The following is a 27,859-nucleotide window of genomic DNA, read 5'->3' as shown; positions in this document are numbered from 1 at the left end:
TAAAGGGAGACGAGAAAATCTATTGAACACGTTTAATTTAGTTATTTTTGTTGTAATAGGATTTAATTAGCGGTATTTTCAACTCAATTAAGGTATTACCCTTGTATTACGCAAATTACAACGTATTACTTCAGAATTTTCGACGCGTTAATCCCGTATTAGAATAACAATGAGTAAACAAGAACAAAATACAGCTAAATTTACTTATAAAAATATTTTATTACACGCTTTTATTAGCTTCATCTGTATGTTCGTATGTTTGGTCTTGATCTACTTAAAACGGACAGAGTTCATTCAAATACACTTATCTATTTTACAGTTAAGTTTCATCTAAATCCGTCGAGCAGTTTTTCGTGAAAGCCTCAAACGTACATCAACGTATACTTATAAATTTTTGTATTTATAACATTATCAGGATTATTAATAATTTGAATATTATACTACTACACTTAGAGCATATCTGTGCACCTTCCAGTTAATGTGTTCACATTAGCTCCGCGTTTGGCCGGTTAATTAATAATACTATAAGTTCATACTATTTCTATACTTACATCAACCTTAATCTCAGCTACAGGGAACACTTTAGTAGCAGGCGATTCCTTAGGCACGTATCGATAGAACTCAATCATGTTACGGTACCACCGTATAGAGTACAGCTGTGCACCTTCCAGTTCATACGTGCACATTAGCTCCGCGTTTTGGCCGGTTAATACCGCCTTGGGCACGTGGATTTGGAGAAATTTTAGCGTGCTGACCGTACCTGTAATAAGGGAAAATTTTATTTAGTTTTTTATTGTCATGGGTTATATGGTTTCATATTAAATGGAAATAGAATTTTGTATTTACCATACGTACAGTACACAGTATGAACGTATAGAAAAGTTACATTTATTTTAATGGTTGATTTCTAAGGTTCTACGGGTTATTTTTTAATATTAGTTATGCTTTATCAAAACTTTATCTTTCAAGCTACATTTGAATATAATGGTACCACAGAACAGGTGAGATTTTATTAAATTAATTTGACTTGTGGTGTGGTGTGTTTCTTTCTGATGAAAGTAAGTAGTAGTGAAGTAAACGTTATGTGCAATGACAATATTTCATAAAACTTTTGACTTTAACGCAACACAAAGCTATATAACATTTAAAATGTTGTAAATAATCAGTACAAACTACTCTATTAAAACAGGAGAAATTTCACGCGATTCTAGCCTTTAAACCGTCAATACAAAGGTAATATTCGTTTAAAAATTTTACAATTTCGAAACTTGTAACATTTTACGATTCGCAGTACTGAAGGTGGAGTAAATACAGAGTTTATGAGTCTCGTTAGAAGTTAGCTCGTAACGGTAAACGACAGGGAGGTTATCGCAGCTCCTCAAATCTTGCTCTTAATACTCTTTTGAGTTATTATTGCCTGGTACTTCAGGAGGCATGTTAAAACTTTCGCATTTTTTATCACCTAATAACGGAGACAGGAATTTGCTTATTCCTTGATGGTCTACTGTGAACGTATTTCCTTGGGTTTTATTTGAAGCTTTGAATTTAATAAATAATAACCACTTGGTATATTTTTGAACCGAATATTTATCCGTTGTATTTTTTTATACTTACACTTTCTCTGAAAAGAGAGTATTTTTAAGGAAATATTTATTTAAATTTTATCATCCTCTCTTTAACTTATTATTGTTATAAAAGAGTAAATAATCTGTTAATTTACAAAGCATATAATACACATGTAATACCCACGTTACAATATCTAATTCTATCTTTTATTTTCATCCCTTATCATTAGATGAGCTTAATTGAGTAAACGATACTTAAGAATGATTTCCAAATTTATTTGGAAATCTCAAAAAACTATAAAATCTTTAGATTTGATGCTAACGAAACTATCAAATCTTTACATTTGATAGCTATATTATTGTTACCTAATTATTATTGGTTCTAATTTCATATAAATTACGTATGATGAAGTAATACGTAATTTATACGAAATTCTTTTTGATTAAATAAAATTTTATCCAATTCTTTTGTCAATTTTTTGATAAAGCACGCAAGTTCTTTCTGCTTGCAAAAAGAATATGACGTCATTTTATTTTACAATATTTTTCATTGCTGCTCCTATCGCATAATGGTCGTAGCATAGGTCGTAGCCTTAGTCGTAGCATATTGTAGCGGCTTATATTTAAATATAAACACCATAGAAACATAAAATTATAGATATTAAAAAAAATATCATAATGAGCACATAATATAATAATTGCCATATGTTTTCACGATTCAATTCAAAATGTATCTCGATCGCGTCGGTTTCAACTATTATAAAGCTACGGCTTTACTATATAATACTTTATTATCCTAGTTACCTAGTTTATTTATTTATTAGTAGTTTATTATAAAAGCGAAATATAGTCAAACAAAATCCCAATTGTTGAACACTGATAATCTTATTTTCATACACCCATTTGTCTTCATACAACACGTTTACATCGGGTAACCCACATTTTTATCGCATTAATACCAATAATTCCCTAGACATTAATTAATATCCCAACGAGAACAGTTTCACAGGTTTTACACAAATTACTGTTTATGTTCGCGACTTATTTAATATTTTATTCAGATTTATAGAAGCGTATCGGATAACGATACACATATTTTCGTTCATAACATGAAAGGTAAATTTTGCATTTATAAAATATTTTAATAAATGCGTTATCTGGTAGTTTTAATAAGTGACGTCATGAGATTATTGAGGAATAACTTAACATAGTTGACAAAATCGTTATAATATTGAAAATAAATATATCATAAACGCATAAAGTAGGTACACATAAAGATCTATACTAATAAATAACTTTGGTAATAAATTGGACATGGACATCGTACAATTTAGTCTCGGAATGAAATCGATACGTACTAAATTTTTATACAAGTAATTAAGCTATTGCATAGTTTCTATCGCGGGCCTTGAGCGCGAGGACCGAATCCAGAAATTCCGTAACGAAAAACCCTCACGCTCCCCACGGGGACGGGCACGGAGGTGTGGCTTGAAGGCATAGCATGCAATAGCTTTACCGCGGCAGTCCCCGAGTGCAACACGTCTTTTTTTATATTACAAAAAATCCTTGCCAATGACGCTGACAACAGCTTTTTATAGACATTAAATATTTTAATTATTTAAATATTCCAGTTACTCTTCAAAAGATATTGTTTTAATATTATTTTGCTTAACTACAGCATTTTGTTTTGAAATATTCCAAAAACTTTGTTTACGCCGCTTTGTCGAAATTCTGAGAAACATTTTGGGTTCATTCCCATAAAATATCGCTAATTTCTTATAATTATTGTAGTCATGCCATATAAATGCTTTATAAAGTATTGAGAATTATTTCATTGTAATTATAACTCTGATAAACATCGTAATGAAACATGATTATAATGATTAATATAATAAAAAAGAAACGCCAAATATGTTGTTGTATTTTTTATATGTGTTCTCCAAATAAATAAATAAATAAATAAATAAATATAATATTCCTTGAAGTACGAGGATGGTTCTTATTGAGGGAAAACGTAATCATACGAATCCGGAGCCCTACATAATATTGTTACATGTACTGTGGCGTATTACCACAGTATATCTATAGTGTGGCGTAGTAAATGCAAAGTTATCTTGAAGTACATAAAAGTATATAAAAATGCGTCTATTTTGAAATGTGAAAATATTTGAACTTATTCTATAGAAAAAATAAATATAGATATAAAACACAGATCGAAACCCGTACAATTTTAGTGGACATTTACTTACGCAAACTATGAGTTCGCAACGAATTTTATTCAACACGGCGCGATTCGTCGCAAACACAGATAAAAGCATTTTAAATCTCCAAATTTATGGTTTGTTTTTAAAAGAGTTATATTATTTACAGGGACGGATTAGGGCGCCATTTTTGATAATATACAATTTGCAGAAACAGGTGAAGAATTGATACTGAAATAAATCTACCTATTTTTAATGATGCTTAATTTAGTTAAGTCAGTTAGAGCAATGTATAAAGATTTTAAGATATTAACATTTTTTTATTAGGTACTAAAATACTGATACATTAATATAGACCATGAAATAAATGAATTATTGGTTATTCTAATAGCGTCTCAATATATCATAATACAAATCGCAAGTAGTAATTCGACATACAACCTGTCACGTACGCAGCCGACTCTTTACCCTTACAACTACAGTATTCTGAAGATATCGCCTTCGATTTCGCCCTAAGACCTTTTCCTATCAATACGGGCCTGTATGGATTTACCTACACTACGGACAATGTTATTATTCTATGGACGGATAGTTTATGCACGCTCACGGTACTTTGGTACTTTAGTGGTAATCGATACAATGTTTACGGATTTGTTACATGAATAAATGTATTAGTAACGTTTGAATATCGTTCAGAAATGGTAATCGTTTTTCAAATGGTGAGGTTTTATTTAAAATATCGTTTACAGCTTTGTTTTCAAAAGGGGAGGTGGTAGAAATAGATATGAAGTGGTATTGTTGATAATAAAACGAATAAGCATTTTTAAGTTTTAATGTATTTGATGTGTGTGACTGTGTATTAATCATACTAAATACAAACTCATACTATTCACACTCGTTTTATGTTATTGTATTATACAAGTTGAGATAATAATACTAATTCTAGACGGTAAAACTAGAGCTAAAATATGTATCTGTTAAAAAGTTCAATCTGAAAAAAAATTCAAATAATTTAATTATAGAAAGCAAATCTATTTAGCCACAAGCGTGTATTAATGATCGTGCAAGATTATTACCTGCACAATATACCTATAAAGGTCAAAATATTCAGCAATTTTCTTTATTCTTAACTTCCAGTATAATCATTAGTGATAACTGATAAAATATTATTTCCTCTTCTCAAACAAAAAGCACGTCTATAAACTATATCTAAACGGGATGTTTTGGCAAAGCTCAGCCGTTTCGTATACGTGATTCCGATGCAACTTTTATGTCGATACTAACTTTACTGCCAAAAGATTGTTTTGTTTACTCGTTTGGAGATAACACATAGGGATTATAGGGATGGAATATCGATGTTTTAGGAATGTCGATAGTTTTGGTGGCATGTTACATATAAAATGGCATATTACAAGTAACATATTATTTAGTTTTTGTGTTGACATAGGTATTAACAGCATTAGGATGTTCTTGTGTTTGATTTTACGCGAGTATCATCTATTTATAAATTGAAGATTTCTGTGACGAAAAGACAAAATGAAACGTCAATGTAATAATATAATGGAATAAATCATGTTTAAAGTCCGTTAAAATCTTTAATTTTTAAGCGTTAGCAATCATCCTAAAGGAAGAAGTTTAGGTCATTTTAGTTTATTATTTTTGTTTTGTAATATTTGAAAGGTTATTTTTAAGGAACTCCTTATTTGAAGTAGCTACTACAAATAAGGAGCTCCTTAAAAATAACCATAAGGAGCTCCTTATGTTTAAAGAATAACTATAACACGTATAGGTATAATTAATTAACTTAAGAGAAAAAACACTCTAGGTATACAATTTAGCTCTATCTTTAGTTCGTGTCTATCGTTTAGGACGAAAAAATTATCGTTTGTTATATTTGAATAATTAATATTGTACCTAAGCTTTTAAGAAATAAATTGTATGTATGTAATATATAATAAGATTTATTTATAAACATAATGTAGCAAAATATGATCTCGATATTAAACAAATATATCGCAATCTTTTCAATAAGGATAATCATAATAATGGGCGCAAAACTATTTCTTTAGGAAATATATAAAGTAGGAAACGTACATATAAAAATGGCAAATAATATTTTAGAAATATTGATAACAATAATATCTTTCCTTTATTATACTAGCTACTCGCCCCGGCGCGCTGTTCGGGTAGTCCTGCTATTAATCGTAATTGAGTGCATGCGAAAAGAAAAACTGCACGCAAAATTTAACTATTTATTTTTATTATATTATATTTGGTTCAGTAGTTTGAAGTCCATATCGGATAAACAACATGACACTTATTTTACCTATATCTTTTAAAATTGTAGAACTATTGATAAAAAGCATAATATAACATACTACTTTATTTCATTAAAAATCATTAAAATTAATTCATTAAATTTGTTTCATTCGTGTCATAGGTTTACTCTTGCTACAACTAACAAAAACAAAAACTATGAAATACGTGGTCCTAGTTATGCAATATAATTTCATCAGCATTACTGTTATATTCATTGGTTCGGAAACAGATAACTTACAGGAAAAATAACATGAGAGCTAGTTTATTGTGAGGCCATTTATATTATAGTCACTTTAGCTATCAGAGTGACTAATTATGTTGTAGGAAATTGATTTTTGTTAATATTACCTATCGATATCAAAGTAACTGGTAGGAATTAAATATATCAGTGTTGTTAAATAAGATTACTAAAATGAGTCTGAATTATTGTATACCATAAATAAAACTCTTTTTTTCATGAATGAAAATGAACATAGCAACTATATAATTATATCTGTATTTGAAATTGTGAGTCAAAAGAAAAAAAAACAATAATATTACCTTAGATTAAGGATTGGTCTCCGCGCGCGCGCTACGACTAGTGGTACGGGAGCCAGGTGCAAATTTGGTTAATTATTTCCTCTCAAGAGATAATTCGTCAGACGCCTCAGAGTATAGTATTATAAAGCCTCGTGAACGTCAGCTGGCGCTCGGTTGGGGGGGTGAGCGGCTGTAGCCTCCCACGCGCGTAGGAAAAAAAATACATTCATTCATTCATTTCCTCTCAGCTAAAAATTTGTCAAATTGTAGCTAACCCAATATCTCAACGAAAAAAAATAATCAGCTGGTTACAACATGGTGTATTATACGTCAGCTGGTGTCTCGAACATGAAAGTTAAATTTAAATAAAAATTTATTTTCCGTGATTTCCTCTCAAACAAGAATTTACCTGATGATAGCTTATATGTAACTGTGGATAAATATATAGGTCAGCTGGCTGTATCTTGGTGGAAAAACCGTCAGCTGATACGGGGGGCTACAACCGCTCTTCCCCCCAACCGAGCTCCAGCTGACGTTCACGAGGCTTCATAATACTATACTTTGATGCATTTTACTAATTACCGCTTGAGAGGAACTTGGTCATAAAATCTGTTCCTGGCTCCCGTACCATAGATACCGCCCCACCTAAAAACAATAGCTCTGTGGATGCGGCAACTCATTTCTGTAGTGTGTGTTAGGCAATTTGTAAAGACGCTAGTGTGTGTGAAGAATTGGGCTGCCAGCTACATAAATTTTACCTAATAAATGGGAAATCTGGCATCTTGGAAAGAAGTTTGAAAAATATTTTTTTCATTCTGACCTGGCCGGGAATCGAATCCATGAACATGCGACTCAAATCCACTTGCGGCGCTACTATACTTTAGTCACAAAGGCTGTTTAAAAGTAAAAAAGCGGAAATAAAAAAAAACATATTATATTATGAGTCAGTTAAACATGGTTATACAGAAATAAATTATTGTTATTATACTTTTTTATACATGTGTTAGTAATAGTATTGAAAAAAAAAAGTTCAAATTATTGATAAAAGATTTCCTCAACCACGTGTATTTTTTTGGATATGCAGTACGGCAACACTGAATGGCGTCGTATTTTCGTAGAAAATATTTTCGAAGTAAAGGAGAAATTTCGATTAATACGATACTTAGTGATGGTACGTGATCCCAGTGTCTTTCTTATTTTTTGTTGTATTATTTTTAAATAGTTTTATGACACAAGTAGGCATTTTACTTCAGATTTTGTTCAAAATCTTTATAAACTATCAGTTCGCCCTCTCCACACAATGCTTGTGATACGACTGGCTTGGGTACGCCGAATTCGGCGTACTATTAGTTGCCGCATTTTTCAAGTACGCCGGCGGTATCTAGTCGTAGCGCGCGCGCGGAGACCAATCCATAATCTAAGAATATTACCTTGATAATTAATTTGAATAATGAAAACCTTTCTATACGTTACGTCTATATTTAAGTGAAGATGACATGATACCTTATTAATAAATATTTAGCCAGTTTTCAGGAACTGACCGCCTCCTTGGTACAGTGGTTGACGCATGAGCGCAGAACTGATGGGTCCTTGGTTCGATACCCGGTGGAGACGAAGAAAAAAAAAATGTCTCGGTCTGGCAGGACACAGAAGGCTGATCACCTTCTTGTCCCTAAAGAAAATCGATCAGTGAAATGGATGATGTATGGATAATGCATCTGCCCCTTACCCCACTTGGGGACACGGGACTTCACTTTTCAGGAACAAAATTGTATAGGATAAAGATTTATTTTATTCAATTGATAAACTAAGGAGCTGTCGATGTATATAACCATAAAAATATACTATCTACTAATATGAAATCTCCTTTAAAAATTGAAGACTACAAAAAGCTTTACAATTTCCTTTACCGTTATGTTTTAGTTTCCCACAAATTTGTTTCACAACAACAAATCCAAACTCAAAGCGAAATAAACCGAACCGATATTAAAAATACAAGTTATTATTTTCGTACAGCGAAATATTTCGACGCAGTCCCATTGTTAGATTATTTAAACAGTCCAACGAGTTTTACTGATATTTTCAAATTGATTTTCAACATGCGGCGCTTACAGTGCGATCCTAGTTTTATCTGAATAGTTTTGGATTGTTGAATTGTCAAGTAGCGTTAGATTGAATCCGGTTTGGTTTTATTTTTAATCGATGTATCTAATGTGTGACTTGTTTGTGGTTATGGTGTGTAGTGTTTTTGTATGTGTTAATTAAGAATATACATAAAAAGGTTTTGATTTTTGGGGATGATGTTATAATATTGCTCAATAATAGGCTTTAAAAATGTTAGGCTTGTGTTTTAGAATACAATAACGTTTATCTTACACTAGACATCTCTATTTTTTATCATACAAAATTGATTGTTGGTATCTAAGCTATAAATGATATCTAAATGATGCGCAATGCTTGATGAACATATAAAAAAGTTATTCCCTTTTAAGACATATGCGACGACGCGGTTAGCGCAGTGGTAAAGTAACTGCCTACTGAGCCGACGGTCCCGGGTTCGATCCCCGGTCAGGGCAAATATTTGTGTGATGAACTCATTTATTTGTTCTTGGGTCTGGGTGTTATTGTCTATATATGTATTTATTAAATATTATATTTATCGTCGCCTAGTACCCACAACACAAGCCTTAATTGAGCTTACTGTGGGACTAGGTCGATTTGTGTAATAATGTCCTATAATATTTATTTATTTATATGCAAATAATATGAACATGGTAGATTACCTAAATATGTTTTAATCGATTAAATAACATTGTTTAACCGCCATCACTTACGCCTAACAAATGAGTCCATTTCATGACACTCACACAAGTACCATATATCCTTACATAAAAATTACACGTAATAACAGCAAAAGCCGCAGTGTGTAACAATAAATTTCGTTAAAGCGACAGGCGTTTCCTGCAGAGCGTATAATTAACGATTCGCATAAAAATATTGTCACAACTTTGTACAGAAACAAACTTCCTTCGTGACCGAAGAAATATATGTATATGTATATAAATATAATATGTTCTTTAATGAATATGTTAGTAAAAGGTTGCTAATGATCATTTAGTCTGTAATTAATCTATTGTAAAATTATAGAGAACTAGCTTTCCGCCCGCGGCTTCGCCTGCGTTTTCAAATAAAAACCCGTTCCCGTAAGATTTCCGGTTTAAAACCTATCCTATGTCCTTTCTCGGGTATCAAAATATCTCTATACCAAATTTCATGCAAATTGGTTCAGTAGTTAAGGCGTGATTGAGTAACAGACAGACAGACAGACAGAGTTACTTTCGCATTTATAATATTAGTATGGATGATATTTTGTGATTGAATGTTTGTTACGCATAAACTAAATTGTATTGGACTGGATTAAAAATTCTACCACCCAAATACCGAAAGGCTATATTCTTAAAGCGTAAGTTGTAAGCTATGTTAATATCCCGGTTCAACTTAACCCTGGCCACGGGGAGACAGGTCAGACCCCGTGACCACGCTCGCGGTAAAGTGTTCGATACGTCGGGAAAATAATATAATAAATAAATAGCGTTTAAAATCCGTTAAAAAGTCTCTAATTTCTAAATAGCAAGATCATTAGATGAATGGAAAGACAATATGCTACTTACTTATTTACCTCATTCGAAATAAATACTTTATCCACAAAGATTCAGAGGGTATTATGTGTTTTAAAGAAAATAGAAAAATGCTTAAACTTCGTTAGCCAGCTAAAAACGGTTTTTCCCGCCACTCTATCGGCTTGCCCATTTTAGGTTCGTTTTGTTAGAAATTTTTAACCAAAACTCGTGATGTGGAATGAAATAAATATTTACTTTTTTGTTTTACTTCTTTTTGGTCAGTTGTAGAGGTTCAGTTTCACCTTTTTAAATTTGTTTTGATTCTTATAAATTCATTAAATAAATATAATATATTATTAGCGTTTCCAAAAGTTCATATTAAGTTAATTTATAGCTTTAAGTACATTATAAAGATGCAATCTATATGCAAAAGTGAGTTCGTAGAAAATTACAAAATATTATTACATTGGTGGCTACCATATAATAATTTGACCATGTTTTTATAACTTAAATAAAAACAATATTCACTGGCTGATAGACACAAAGTTATTAAAAATTTTTGACTCCAAGACATGCAGTGAAGAACATATTCATTTTATTATGCTTTCCTTACGTACTGCTCTAATGTACTCCTGTGCTATATTTAATACCTTCCTGCAATCCAGTCAGATTTTATATTACCCTGTCAAAATAACAATACATACTTGAAACAAAGAACATAATACAAAACATTAAGCTATAATAACTTCAGTATAATAAATCTCTGATAATATACCGCGATACCATAAACTGCGAATTATAAATGGTCCAAAACGAAAGTGTGTTAAATCCGAAGAAGTATTAAAAACTGATCCGGCCTGAAAAGTTGAGGGTGACAGTCATTAATCATGTTGTAAACTGTCATGATCTCCATAAAACAAATAGCTGTTTCACTTGACGTGAATACGGGGGTTTAAAACGTTATTCCTTTGTGGATGGCTTTTGAGAGAAGTAGGGGTACTATGTATTTTAGTCGGGTTACCTATTTCGTAATTTTTGTTGGTTGATTGCATTGGTAATGTATTTTGGTCGGGTTATAGCTATTTTTTTTTACTGAAGGTGTGTGATTTTTAATGTTGGATAAGTATAGATTTTTATAAGATTAATTACTTATATATTATCGTACTCGGATAATTAATATCATTGTTTCTCATTTATTTTCTACAAATTACCTTTTTCAACATCTTTTTCATATCCAATTTATATTAAAAACATGTGAAGTGACGTACAAAGTCTATTTAAGATGATTTATACAATATTTTGACGAGGTAGTTCGATATTAAATGATTAACTGATGGTAGCTCTACAATTCTTAGTAAGTATTAACACCATTTATTATTAAGTTATTAACAAATAAATGGTGTTTTGCTTTAGTCTAACAATTTTTTTACATACTTATAATATACTGTAACTAGAAAATTATATTATATTCCTTAGAAGGGTATGAGACGACGCTTAAGCATAGCCTATGCAAGCCTACTAAGGTTTCTGTCCTAATTACATTATAACATACTACATACATTGTTTAACCATTTATAAAAATACTAGAGGTCAGCCCCGGCTTCGCCCGTGGTACATATTTCGCAATAAAAGGTAGCCTATGTCCTTTCTCGGGTATCAAAATATCTCCATACCAAATTTCATGCAAATTGGTTCAGTAGTTTAGGCGTGATTGAGTAACAGACAGACAGACAGAGTTACTCTCGCATTTATAATATTAGTATGGATTATGGGTATATATATATAACTTGCAGAATATAGCATTTATATTACACTCTACAAAGAGAGATAATCTTCTATATAATAATGAATCTCCAAATGTGTTGGTGAGTGCAAAACTTGAGAACAGCTAAATCGATTTCGTTAATTCTTTTTTTATAATATTCCTTGAAATACGAGCATGGTTCTAATGGAAAGAAAACGTAACATGTACCACGGGCGAAACCGGGGCGGCCCGCTAGTAGAATATATAAATTGAATAGATAATTTGAAGTATCTTAAAACAAAAACAGTTTCAGAAAAAAACCTTATTACGGATCACTCGATTATTGTTGACAAATAAGAAAAATAACTAAATAAACAACATAATTTGACTTCGAGAATTCAGTCCTTTGCTTATACAGGGTGTCCCACTGTTGGTATACTAAGCTCAAAGGAGGTTATAGTTTTGCATACGCTGAGTACGTAAAAAATAATTAAAAAATTCCAGACGCATTTTTTTTTCAAATAGATGAATTCTTAAAACTCTATGTGTACACCCATAACAAGCGAGCCGCCCAACTTTGCCACCAGCACGTGAGCTATCGTTTAAGATTATGTTTTCATAGATAAAATGCTCATATTAGAGAAGCGGTATATGCCGGCTGCGCGAAGCTAGAGAAGAAAACATGGATTTTCAGGAAAAATTTAGCAAAAAATTTTGGACGTAATTTTTTTTTTTAAGTATTTTTTACGTGATCAGTATATGCAAAACTACAAGTTCCTTCGCGCTTAGTATACCAAGAGCGGGACACCCTGTATATTCCCTGAAGCTATAATTTGTCTTCTCACATCACTCACTTATATAAAAATAACGAATTAACTTTTTACAAGTAAATATTATATTCTCGAGTAAGGAATGTAATTTTATTCTAATATAAAACATATTGGAAATATTTTTCATGTTTGAAATGAATATTATGATATATTAAATTGTCTGAATCACTAATTGGCTCATAGAATAATGTTTTAAATAAAAATATATAATAAGAATATAATAAAAGTGTAGTGTAGTGTAGTTTGATAAGGATATACTTGTACATGTTTATATTCAAATATATTCACGTATGTAGGTACATCCTTTAAAGTATAAGTATGAATAAATGATATGGTATTTTTTGAATGGATTACAAATTGTATAATACATAATATTATGAGGTTCTTAATTTAATTCCTTAAAACAATATACATATAATATATGTATATATTATATGCATTATCCATATAATATTCTATAAGTGTTAAAAAATATAACTGCCTGGTTGATATAAGGATATTCTACCTACTATGTACTAGAGCTTCTTTTATGTATTCTGTGGTTAAAACACAAAGGCTTAGTCAATTTGTCAACTCAAAAATGAATATCCCATCAATTTTTAACAATGTACGTCACATAGACTATAAATTTGATATCGCATTAGCCGTATAAAATATGCGACCGTAAAACTCATCTATTGTACGAAGTTCCAACAATACTTAATCACTTAAGTTCCCGATAATGTCGTATAAAGTTACAATTTATAAGACGTGTGAATATTTAGTAAATACCGTTGTTCACTTTGTTGAGAAATATGTGCGACTTTATAAGATGAAGTTGTTTATTCATACTTTCTAATATTATAAAGAGAAAGTTTATGAGGATGGATGCAAGTTACTCTTTCATGAAACTGCTGGAAGGATTTGGGTGAAATTTAATTGTAATATAAATTCAATATATAACAATTAAAAACGTTTGGTGATTAAACAATTGAAAATCTGAATTTTATTCCAGAGTATTATATTTTAATCAGACGAGTATTCTACGAGTTATTAATAAATTCCAATCAAGTTAAAAAAAATAAATATCAAATATTATTATTGTGTCTAGAGCCTATTTATAGATTCAGTAGGTAGATACATTAGACGTAAACATAATAATATTAACTTTTTGAGAAACTCTCTAATTTTAGAAAAATATTTGCGTGATTGTTTAAATATGAGTACACTGTTGGTAGATACCTATATTCATAAAAATAAGACATAGACATAGAAGAAGAACAACATACTTTTTTATAGCGCTTTTACTGTCGCAAGAATGCCCCATATCAGACGTTATATTAAATTTATTATATTTTTAAAAGGGTCGTATTTATAAAACTCATTCAAATTGGTGAAAAACAATCTCACAATCATACTTAGCTACCATTATATCTTCTAGGGCGAGCATATAACCGTATTTATTTCTACCCTATGACGCAGTACGAGCAGTTAAATATTAGTACCTGAACATTAGCGTGAAAATAGACTGAGCAAGAACCACGAACATAAAACTGGTCCACGAGTTTCGCGAAGATTTTTATTATTCAAAAGCTTTGCTCATGACGGCTTGATGAATGTTGTAAAGAAGTTGGAATTTTATTTCTAAAACGAATGGAATATAAAATTTACGATTCGACCGCGGGACCGTGAATTATATAATTTACTTGTTTTCTTTGAAACGACCATTTTGAAATTTTATTTGCTTGTTATTTGAGTTTGGTTTTAGAAGTTTTGAGTTATGATCTTAAAGGATGACTGATTTGCATGGGATACTTTTCAGAAATGCAATTTAATTATTAACATAGTTGCATTATCTAGTGTACCTAGGTAATGTACCTACTTCCTTTACGGAATAAAAAAAAACGTGTGTGCCGAGCACACGTGTCAGTGACACTTCTTTGGCAAGATTCAAAGATACCAAAATCGTCGCCTTACTCCATGACATGACGGTATTGCCTTTGAAATTTTATTCTCAACGCGCCTAAAGAAGTTTCACTTAAAAGATTGCGTGGTGATAATATAAGGTTGAATTAATATTTTACATTTGAAACTTATAACAATACTTAGAGTAAACACAATTATAGCATTTCCTTTTGAATAGCTCTGCCCTTTATAGCTTACAAGTTAATATCTACGTATTAAAATTATTAAGACTTGCAAAGGCACTAAACAACACAAGTGACTAATGCCAAATAGAATTAAGACCACGGCCTACATTAGCGGTAAGCCTCTACGCATTATTTGAAGTCGGGTATTGTTTTATACCCGAATCCTTGGCGTAAATAGGGTGTGAAGTTTATATTCAATGGTATTAAATTGTGTATAATGACGGAATTGTAAATATTTTAAAGATGGATACAATTTTTGTAATAATTGTGTGTTTACGCGGGTTTTGTAAGTATTTATTGAGTGATTATTTGTAAATCTATTGTAATTAAATTTATATAAATATTTAGCTGTTTAATTGATGACTGTTCGAGAAGAAAATAGATTTAATATTGGTTACACAAGAGTAGGAGATAGACACGATTATGGCACAAGGAACAAGAATAGAATTGAAATGCCATTTTTCCGATTAGCTAAAGTTAAAAATTCATTTATGGGTCAAGGTATACGCTTATACAATAGAATTCCTCACAATATTAAAGAGTTTAGTAGTTCTAAATTTAAAACTTACATAAAAAATGTACTAGTTCAGAGAGCGTACTACAGTATTCAGGAATATATGGACGATAAAGACCCATGGAGGGTTGTCGCGTAAAAACCACAGGACAGTTCTTTGGCATATTATGTAGTTAGGTAGATATAAGTTACATATTATGTAAATTTATTGACATTATTTAAAAGAGCAACTATGGAGTTTCTTGCCGATTCTTCTCCATAGATACTGCTTTCCGAATCGGTGGTAAATGTTAAAAATACTATGTAATGACGATTCGAAAGTGCTACTAAATAGTAGTCTAATTGAATAAATGAATGTTTGAGTTTGAGTTTGAGTTTGAGTTAATATATCAATAATTGTAATTTAGGTAAGGAAAGGGCATTGAAACTTTCTGGCATATCAACCCGCCGCCATTTTGATTTTTTTTCAAAATCGCGGCGCACGATTAAAGTTGTATGCATGGATAGAGGATACATAGACAAACAAAATATGTCTCATAACATAGTACCCTAAAGCGTCACATTACCGAGATATTTGGAGGTAAATATTCACATATGAGTACAACGACAAACACTAAAAATTGACTTATTACGTGTCTTTAAGCATAATATTATCTCCAAATAATCACTCCCAGGTAGATTATTATTATTAACAGTTTATTGGAAGAAAGTAGGTACATTAATTACATAAAAACATACATACATTACATAAAAATGTAAGTAATGTAATAAATACCTACTTTCTTCCTATAATAATAATAATCTACCTGGGAGTGATTATTTGGAGATAATATTATGCTTAAAGACATGTAATAAGTCAATTTTTAGTGTTTGTCGTTGTACTCATAAGTGAATATTTACCTCCAAATATCTCGGTAATGTGACGCTTTAGGGTACTATGTTATAAGACATTTTTTGTTCGTCTATGTGTCCTCTATCCATACATACCACTTAAATTGTGCGCCGAGATTTTGAAAAAAAATCAAAATGGCGGCGGGTCGATATGCCAGCGTCCATACAAAAAGTTTCAAACCCCTTTGTTATAATTAGGCAATTTAGAAAAACTTTTATAAGTAAATAAGTTTAAAAACATAATATTTCGATTACGGTATAATATTCAATTTACAAACTTTTTAGACAGTTTATAATTTGTAGGATTTTGAAGTTAATTCGTTTCACTGTAATTACAAACATTGCTGGTAAAATAATTAGATAAATAATAAGATTATTAGCAAACATAAACGTTTCGATTTACGGTAATTGACAGCTTTATTTTCAAGCTTATTTAAACAAAATCGCGGTTAAAATTCAATTGGATGACGTTCATTAAATTTGGTTTATTGGTTAAATCAGGAGATTATTAAATACTAGTTATTGCACGTAGATTTGTTTGTTTTTGTTTTAATTTTTACGTGTGATTTGTTTAAATGGTACAAATAACTAATGTTTTGAAACAATGGTCATTATTCTATGATAAATATGAAATATAATTTTTCTCTATTTTTATATATTCATTGTAGTATTCATATAAATGCCCTTTAAAAAAATTCCTAATGAAGCGATTTCTATACCTTTGGAGAGCCTAGTTCAAGGGGATTCTGTGCAATAGGTCCCCATAAACTCTTAAAAAAACGACACAAAGACCGAGATCAGTAAGTGGAAAAAAAAATACGAAAAAACAATATCACAATTTATCAAATGAATTGCATAACCATAGAGATTATAAAATGCTATGTAGCAATAATTCTTAAAATATGTTCAGTAAAATTGCAATAACTAAATCCAGCCACGGTTTGCTGTAGGTACGTAGCTCGTTCTGATATTAATTATGAAGCGAAACGTTCTAAATTCTCCCCCCATGGGAACTTTTAGATAAAATTATGAAGACAATCTTATTTAAGAAATAAATTGTATACATCGTTTGTGTAAACTGAGATATAACTTATACGATGTCTAAAATTTAAAAAAATACATATTTAGAAACCTAATGGCGGAGTAGTATTTACATTTAAAGCTTTCAAAATATAATAATCAATAAGTAACTACACTAAATACTGCCTGTACTGTATAATATTATACATGTACTGTATCCAATTTGGAATTTGCATATTTTAAAGGGTTAAAGTTTACTTGAGATACATATTTTTTATTTCCTTACACAACAATAGAATCTCTCTGTCCCTGTTTCTTTTACTTAAATTTCAATTTGCTATCGCAATGGTTATCAATCAGCCAGATAAACGTAATTTAAACAGTTTAAACAAGCTGAAATATATTCACCAAAAATAAGGCGAAAACATGAACTGAATAATGTGATATTAATGCATTTAAACTCGATTCAGAAACTTCAAAAATTTTCACTTATATTTTCATAACTATCTTTTTATTCCCAACTTTTTCTTTCCACCCTATCATGCAAATTGTATTCAGAAATTTTACTTTGAAATCTTTTTTAAAATAACTTCATGAATTGCTTTTTATCCACTGGCTCTTCTTGTCTGTTTTGACTTGCCATTTCTTTTGTAAACTCAATAGATTTTAGTCAATTCACAGTTGGAATAGTATTTTTGGTTAAAACACACTGTTTGAATTATTCTAACACTTAAAAATATATTGCACGATTCAGTCGATTTATATCTATATTATAATTATAAAGAGGAAAGGTTTGTATGTATGTATGGTTTTCACGCATAAACTACTGGACCAATTTTGATGAAATTTGGCACAGATAATCTTTAGACCCTGAGAACATAGGCTACCATTTATTGCGAAATATGTACCACGGGTGAAGCCGAGGCGGACCGCTAGTTATTGAATAAAATGAAAACATAACTTTTTCGATGGGAATCGTAAATCCTTTTTAAATACATACTACATAGTATATAATATTATTAGTCGATGATTTCAGTTAAAAACTACTAGACCAAAAAAAATGCATACATTATTGTAAAAAATAGTACAGATTTCGAAATAACATTTCTTCCTACGTTTTTATTTTAAAGAGAATTAATATGATAAATTAATCTTTGTCAACTCTGTATTGGCCATAATAATATTTTATACGAGTCCCGTTCGTTCCAGTTAAGTTATGTTTTTGTTTTTATAATATAACAGAACATTGGAAATATTGGTTGGTTTTCTTTCAATTGATATTTTTAAAAAGAGATAAAAACATTGGCTCTTATTTAAGTTACGTTTAAAGTCACTTATATTATGATTTATGATAATTAAATTTTTGTAGAACCCGGTGCTATATTCAATATTCATATTATGTTTTTAGTTACATCTAAAAGGAACTAAATCTACAAGAATTTATAAAGTCTGGTCTTTTCAGTAATGTTATATTTTGTTCATAAACTCACCCTTTTTGAACTAAAAAAATAAAGAAATAATCAATGAGTAATCGAAAGTGAATTAATACAAAATCGCGAGGCAATCTATAAAAATTTCTTCGAACATTTTTCAAATGAATTCTGAAAATTCTATAAAGGTCTTATTACTTACATTACAAAAACAAGTGGAACGGAAAGAAGTTAATTGAAGCGACTTTTTCAATTAAAATAAATCGCTAAATAAGTCTTAAGACTTTGTCCGTATTTTACCGAGAAATTTTTAATACTTTATTGGCATGAAAATACTTCAAAGTAAGGGTTTCATGCTGGAATATTCCGTTCACATTTTTCTGAATTGATTTATGTAAGCAGTGCCTTTTATACTGTTTACGAAGATTTTATTAGCTGCTACAGGAATTGAATTGCACGCAATCGAACTAGAGAAGGACTAAGATCTTTGAAGAAATGACTAGTCATTTTGTTGTATAGACATTTATAAAATCAACAGGGTTAATAATTAAACTGTAAATTATACCGTGACTTTATAGAGCGTTGACTTACGTAAGATAGCAGGCAAACACTGGCGGCAAGAAACTAACAATAGTGGCGTGCAATGGGTGAGACCTACGTCCAACAGTGGACCAACACAGGTTGAAGAGAGAAAATATACCCAACAATTTTGGATTGAACTCATAATTTCCAATCGATGTACCTCCAATTTTTTCCTGAATTAATAAAATATTTATAAAATCATCATGGTTAATGAGAAAATTGTAATTTTAATTTAAATATTATTTTTCACTTCAAGTATAATTTGGTATAATTTTATAGCGTGGCAATAAGGAGATTGGGGTATAATGGCTGGCGAATTTGAGATCGGGTTCAATGATCTTATACCTAATATTATTCTGAGGAAAATATTTTGACTATTTATATTATAGCCTTTCTTAGCAATAATGTCTCCATAAATTTAATTATTTTCTGTACTTACTTCATAAAGATCGATAGTCATCTAAAATATGTAACCTGATTGATTTACTTATAAAATAAAATTCTTCATATGTTTAAGACAAAGACGGTTTCTGAATTGAGTATTTCACGTTAGGAACGTCTCAAACCATACTTAGATGCTGCTTAAATATTTTCTTACAATGACATAAGCTATCTGTAACTACAATCAAATCAATTCTTAATTCAGAAACCGGCCTTAGGTAAACCTTAAACCATAATACTAAATAAATTATACAATAATAATTATTAGCAACAAGTTTGAGGAAGCTATCGGATGGTTGGGTCACCTCTTAACCCTTTAGCGACAGTCTGGCGGAAATTGTAGCTATCGCGGCTTCAATGGATACCAATAACTACAATAATTGTAAACGCGCATTGTATTTGGATATCGAGTAAATTCCATAAAGGTTTAATATTACATATATATTTTATAGCAGAAGTGGTAGAGGCACATTAAAACGTGAAAAGTTTACCACTTATAAATCTTATATATAAAAATGAATCGCAAAATGTGTTGGTAAGCGCATAACTCGAGAACGGCTGAACCGATTTCGATAATTCTTTTTTTATTATATTCCTTGAAGTACGAGGATGGTTCTTATGTAGAGAAAACGTAAACATGTACCACGGGCGAAGCCGGGGCGGACCGCTAGTCTTATATATAAAAATGAATCGCAAAATGTGTTGGTAAGCGCATAACTCGAGAACGGCTGAACCAATTTCGATAATTCTTTTTTTATTATATTCCTTGAAGTACGAGGATGGTTTTTATGTAGAGAAAACGTAAATATGTACCACGGGCGAAGCCGGGGCGGACCGCTAGTAAAAGATAAAACTTTTAATCGGACAAAATGTTCACGTTATACTATGAAAATAACTTCGTTCTTCGTTCTTCGAATACCTATTAATAAATAAAAGAAACAACAAATTTTACTAGATTGTAAAATCACAGTCTGATATTGCCGGATCTTCTCCATAGATAGGTACTATTTTCCGAATCGGTGGTAATTGTTAAAAATATGTATTGACGATGCGAAAGTGCTTCTAAAAGAAGTCTAATTGAATAAATAATGTTTGAGTTTGATAAAGAATCAGTTACATTTCAATTTGGCTACCTAATATCTTATAACAAAACGCTCAACGCAGAACATTCCAGAATTTTCTACACACATTCTATTTCCAGTCAGTGAGTAGAAAGATAACATCCAAGTGTTAACAAACGGGGAAGTTGTGAACTATCACGCAATAAATACAAGTTAACGTAAAGCCTTCTAGCGAAGAGTTCGAGCTGGTATTATGGAGTTTAAATCTTTGATTTATAAGTTAATGCGGAGACAGGTTTTTTAAGTAGATGAATTAAAACGGTGGGATAATGTCTAAGAAATATAATTCTATCTATGTTTTTTAGGGTCGATTTTTCAATGCTTGGATAAAACTTATCCGTCCAATAAAGTATTACACAATAATATTAAAATGTCATGTAAACTGTCAAATATGGGTACTTAGAATACGTTTTTAAAATGGTAGTTTTATACATTATTCGACGAATAAGTTTTATCCAAGCATTGAAAAATCAGCCCTTTATCATTTTCACTTCTGTCAAGTTGTTTTATAATAAACAAACATAAAACGGTAAGGAATGGAGAAAATGTTGTCATTTTGTACGATAATGAGTGGATGACATCAATTACTATGAGCTATAAAAATATGAGCTTTGTGATTTAGGTACTGATTACAAAATAATTATTCATTCTTATGAACTGTTTTTGTAAATATTGAAATATTGCTTACGCAAGTTCCGGTACTGTACAGACGTGTTGTTAGTTGTTACGGAACAACAAAAGCCGATATAATATTATATAAGCCGATAAATATTGAAACTAGACCCTAATTGTCCAATAAAAGTGCATTACCCACTCGACTGTACAAGTTTGAAACATTTATCATTAGACTGCACGAATTCTGGGCACGTACCTATATGCGGGCATAAATCTCCTTACATTCGAAGCTGAAGCACACTGCATGTACAGTTGTCCACATAAGCGAATTTAAGCAAATTTCCTCGTTCAACCGAACGGCTGAATGAATATTCAAAGTTACCTCTAACGTATGACATTCTGTAGCGTTACAGTTTCACTGTACGTTTGACCAGTAAAAGTTGCCGAAATTACGGCCACTCTTTTGAATGGTTTGGAATTTAGGGTGATTCTTTAAAAATATAGGCCTAGAATTACTCTTTGTTTTAGATTATAGAGGTAGGACACTTTATACGTCCGAATTTTAATCACTTATTTGTTATATTTGCTATCCCTATTTTTGGAAAGCTTTTTAACTCGTGAATATTATATTATATTAAAACTTTATACAATAAATTGTACAATACAGTTTAAAAATGTTACAAAATTAATATATTTTCTAACCCAATTTTATACGTTAAAATATTCCAATTTTATTTGTGATATCAATTAGAATGAAAGAGAAATTCACGTGCTATTTTGTTTAAAACTAATGTTTAAAAAATCTATATTTTAACGTATATTTACACCTAAAATACCTAACGGACCATCCTCCACACGTTATTCAGCCTACAATCCCGAAAATACTAGAAAAGGGAACATTTTCTTCAACATTTTAACAATAGCGAACAAATCTTCATTGTTCGAACTTACATAGTACTGTAATCAACACCCACTTTACGCTATACGGTCGAAGTAGGTTAAAAGCAAGTTGCATTAAGGTGTACAGTGTACTTTTTATAATGGGCGGATTATAATAAGCGGTGTATCGAATGTGTCATTTTGTAAGTGAATTTTAGCTTCATATTTTTCATAGGTATAATTATATTAAGCTACCTGGTTGGATGAAGATTAAGTCTTAAAAATAGTGCAGTTTTATTTTGGTATATTTCTGAACGTGAAAGTGTGTTTGTTTGTTTGGCTTCTCGTCGCTACGGATAGATTTTATGATGTGAGATTCGTAACAGGAGATAGCTTTTTTTATTGACAATAGGGAAGCTCTTAGGAGACGTATACACAGTTACTTAGCTTACTATCGCGCTTATACTCGTACATCTCCTCCCAATTGTATTGCTATTATAAAGTGATAGATTGTGAGGTTTGGAGGATGAATATTTGATAATATGATACTCTTTCACGCAAGAGCGACTAATCGGATCTGCATACAATTTTGGCACAAGTGTAGGTTATAATATTGTACCTAGTGTACTCTTTATTCTATTACCATGTAAAGCGGACTGTCACTAGTATAGCATGTTTTAGTCAGTCTCTTCTATACATTGGAGTGAATGATCTACTTCGAATTCTTCCAATCTACGAAAACAAAACAACCTTCTTATATATTTTAATTAGCAAGTACAACTTTATGAAATATAACATTAATAACAAGAGGTAAATGTTGAAATACGATTTTTTTTAATGTTTCACATAAAAGCTCTGTCCAGAGGTTTATTCCTTTTATCGCATACAATTGAAATATGAGCGCCGAGCGGAGTTTATCTTTCATTAAAAAAAATGCCACATTACGTGAAGCTTTAAAAATTGTTAACTTAAATATAAATATTTTATTATTGAATTAACGCAAGAGAAACATGAAATTCACATGTTAAATAAAGTGTTATCATCCAAACTCCGAAACGACTTGCACGACTTTTATGAAATTTTATGTGTATATTCCGTAATTCTTACTAAATATGTCGTATTATGAAATAAAAGATTTAATACTATTACAGGCCAGTTAGTTATACACTTAGTTATACATACAATTTGACACTGATTTCCTCCCGACAGGCATATCAAAGCATAGCTTCGTGCAAGGAACATAACTCCTTTGTTGTTGTTTTGCTTTGTCCATTATATATTATTACTATAGAGTATCTAAGACATTTCGGAAGCTCAGTTGAATATACAACACAATTGTTTCATTATAGAACTAAATTAATGTTATTTAATTACCGTTATTATATTATAATTTTTTGGGATAAAGCCTATGTTTTAAAGCTTAGGATGCATAAACTTAAATCAATAAAGCTGATTACATTTAAAATAGTATACATAGAATCGAATTTTAAACGCGTTTTAATCATTACATTTACATGCAGTCTTGTTTTCTTTGTAATATATCTATGTCTAACATGCAATAAACTTTTTAAAGGTAGTGTCTTCATTTCATTTACATACAGCTTTTCTTTGTAATATCTATATTATCTAGTATGCAATAAAATTTAAAATCAACTATTTACCAAAGTAACGTATAGCTTCCGTTTCGTATTTACTTTGCCGTATATTTGTCAATTGAACCCAATACTAGAGAGAAACCCATTATAGCGGAGAACTAAGGAGTCTTTATCTAAAGTGTTAACTAAACTACAATGTATACTCATAACATAAGAGTCAAAAATATTAAAGAACTAGCGGTCCGCCCCGGCTTCGCCCGTGGTACATGTTTACGTTTTCTCTACATAAGAACCATCCTCGTACCTCAAGGAATATAATAAAAAAAGAATTATCGAAATCGGTTCAGCCGTTCTCGAGTTATGCGCTTACCAACACATTTTGCGATTCATTTTTATATATAAGAAGATTAGATTTGAACTAGTCCAATAATAGCTGCCTTATAAAGTAATAGATGCTTTAGACTCAAATGTTCATTAGTCTTAACTAAACATTATTTATTAAATTTTAAAAATGATAGTTTAATGAAACGAGAACCGCCATTCAGATGGAATTTTATCTAGGTAAAATTTTCAAAACCTAGAAACTCTATAGGCCATTCGTACTGATGATTATTGCATCTATCTATACATATAATAAAATCGTAGGAAAGTCAAAACTGTACATTGAATATTTTTTTAAAAGAATACATAATCCATGATCTATAATCGATATAGAAGCCAAAAACATAGTTTTTAGAATTTTTGTCTGTTTGTCTGTTTGTCTGTTTGTCTGTTTGTCTGTATGTTTGTCCAGGCTAATCTCGAAAAGTACTGCATAGATTGACTTCAAATTTTGCATGAATATTACTAACAGGTCGGGTGAGGCTTTTTTAAACATATTATCATGCTATCACCTCCGGGGGAGGAGCTGTGAACCTTTTTTTTTCTTACGTATTCCGTGTATTACGACAGCGTACAATCTAAAGACTCATGTTTAAATGTTGGTTTCGGGTAAGCCATGCTATTATCTAGCTTTACACAATAAAAACTATGTAATTTACGTAATTTGGGCAGAGAATCAGTTTAATGAATTTATTAGTATACAAATTTGAAACAGCGCCATCTATGAGATTTCGTAAAAATCAAATCAATTTACATGATAACACTACTGAACACAATGTTAAAAATTAATAATTTAAATATAATTATGTTATTTATTTATTTATCTCTTTAACGCATATCTTCCCTTACCTATAAGGTGCGCTTATAATTCGTGTGAATATACTACATTTTTAAAAGTGAGGGTAGATGTTTATTATTTTAAGTCAAACTAGACACCATTACAGTTAATCTAATATTGATTGTGTTCATTGGTTACATGATTAAAAATCTTCGTGTTTTAAAAATTCGATAACGAGGCGGGACTCGAACCAGCATTCTTTAGTGGTCGAAAATTTCTATTCTTTATAAATTTATTGTTTATGAATTTATATTTATAAACAATAATACAAAAAGGTTAGTTCGTTGATAATTATTATTCCTTCATCATTTACATGTTGTAAGTAAAAATATACTTTGACTGTTAATACTTTTGTTCAGTATTTACCTGTATGATTATTGCTTGGTAATTAATATATTTTCATGTCGTATACCTAATTAAAAACATAAGTTTGATGTGAAACTAGGTGGATTTATTTTTACACACTCACAGTCTTATATTTTGTGTTAATGTTAAAATAGTATTAATAGTGTATATCATAATATTTTTTCACAATTAAAAATATTTCTTTTTTTTGATGGTGTTGGCATCGAATTAAACCGCGCTGTCGTTTCGTTCACAAAAAGTGAAGTTATGAGGACCGAATATGTAGCCGCCTCAACTTACGGAAACGAGAGTAACCTGCGTTGTCTGTTAGTTATTGTATAGTCGAATTTAACGTTACATGGAAATTGGCATCTAATTATATGTATAATACTTATATTAAATCTGTAGAGGTCAATTCTGTACATGAAATATATTTCCTAAATAACTATCACGAGGTGATTAGGGATCGACACTGACGCCAAAAATTTTTGCCCGTCTGTCTGTCTGTATAACCGTTATAGAAACAATAAAAACCGGCCAAGTGCGAGTCGGGCTCGCGCACAAAGGGTTCCGTAGCAGCAAATATAATAAATTACAGTTAAATCAACCTATCTCAAAAACTATAAGAGATACTTTGATCAAACCAAAAATCGTTGAAAGAGTTAATTAGCATGCATCACCTCTATTTTTTTTAGAATTTTATACCCCGTAGTTATAAAAATAGAGGGGGGGGGACATACTTTTTACGACTTTGAGAGCTGATATCTCAAAAACCGTTCACTTTAAGAAAAATGTTTTTTAGAAAACTTTATATCATTTTAAAAGACCTTTCCATTGATACCCCACACGGGTATGTACATCGAAAAAAAAAATTTCATCCCTCAGTTACATGTATGGGGGGCCCCACCCCCAATTCTTTTTTTTACTATTTAGTGTCATATTTTTGTAGCGGTTCATACAACACATATTCCCATCAAATTTCATCACTGTAGTACTTATAGTTTCCGAGTAAATCGGCTGTGACAGACGGACAGACGGACAGACGGACAGACGGACATGACGAAACTATAAGGGTTCCGTTTTTGCCATTTTGGCTACGGAACCCTAAAAACTACTCGACGGATTTAAACGAAACTTGGTACAATTATTTTTCATATTCGTGAGCAGAGCAGTAACTCCATTTTAAGCTTTCGTCGCGTGTGCAACCTTAAGGGTTAAAGCTACACAGAAATCAAGTATGAAAGAAATGTTCTCCATATTATATAAAAAATATCTCCCGACATCATAATTAATGTCTATCTTTTATGGTTGAGCTTAGGAGTTCAAAGCTTTCTGATTATATTTGTCTACTAGCTGTGCCCGCGACTTCGTCCGCGTGGAATAGTGACTATGGGACCTATGACCATGGGCTCAGGGTGGGGCAACAATAATTGTTTTTATTTTCATGCTTCCACTCCCACGCCCACTCCCAGGCCCATGCCAACGCCCACGCCCACTCCCCTTCACAATTGGTACCTACCAGATCAAAGCCAGGGTAAGCGCCCCACCCAGCCCCACCGTGGCTACGCCCATGCTGAATTACTACTTAACATACAATTATTGAGTAAATACGTACTACCATAAATAATTAAAAGAATTGTTATTAAAATTTCTTACTAAACTGAGCTAAAAAACTTACGTACCAACTTATTAAAGAAAATCAAGAAATGAAATGCCTAACCTATACCAAATAGTTACTACATAATATTGTAATTAAAAATTATGATTAGTATGTAATATCGAAAATCAAAAAAGAAATGCCTAACTAATTCTACGTAAAATTTCTTTTAAATTATGTCATATTATTTTTTAGGAACCAGGGGGGGAGAGGAGCAAATTCTATTTCCTTCCTTTCTTAAATGGATGTTTTTAATAATGTATGGTGTAGCCACTGATCAGCTTAATCGATACTCAATTTTTATCAAATCCAGCAACAAATCCAAATTAGATGTTTCCTGTCTCACGCACGTAACTAAAGGCTGAAGAGAGAGAGAGGGAGCACGTAACTTAACCGTTTAGACGAAGAAAAGTGTATAGAAAAAGGAATAAATAATTTCATAAACTTCCCAACGATCTTTAAAAATAAATTATTATATCATTTTTTTCATTCCCACTTTTACCCCTATGTAGGTATAATAAGTGGATGAACCGATTTCGATACAATTTATCTAAGAACCAGCGTCGGAAAATATGCTGCCTAACAAAAAAAAGCCGCATCTAATTCGGTTTACCTGTTAGCCA

The 27,859-nt window shown here is 31.1% G+C and overlaps 1 protein-coding gene across 1 annotated transcript in view; it reads right to left on the bottom strand.

Annotated features, from left to right (window-relative positions):
* Nucleotides 1-27,859, bottom strand: part of LOC149898641 (uncharacterized) — a 131,067-nt gene that overhangs the window by 13,954 nt on the left and 89,254 nt on the right. The window contains exon 3 of the mRNA XM_090115142.1: nt 552-760. Within this exon, the coding sequence (XP_089971268.1) occupies nt 552-760 (209 nt within the window). The remainder of the gene's footprint in view (nt 1-551; nt 761-27,859) is intronic.

This window comes from Colias eurytheme, chromosome 22, assembly GCF_061535395.1.
Source record: "Colias eurytheme isolate Ceu_HAF_F1 chromosome 22, ilColEury1 Martin Lab GWU primary, whole genome shotgun sequence".
NCBI lineage: Eukaryota > Metazoa > Arthropoda > Insecta > Lepidoptera > Pieridae > Colias > Colias eurytheme.
This window is presented reverse-complemented; position numbering and strand designations above follow the sequence as displayed.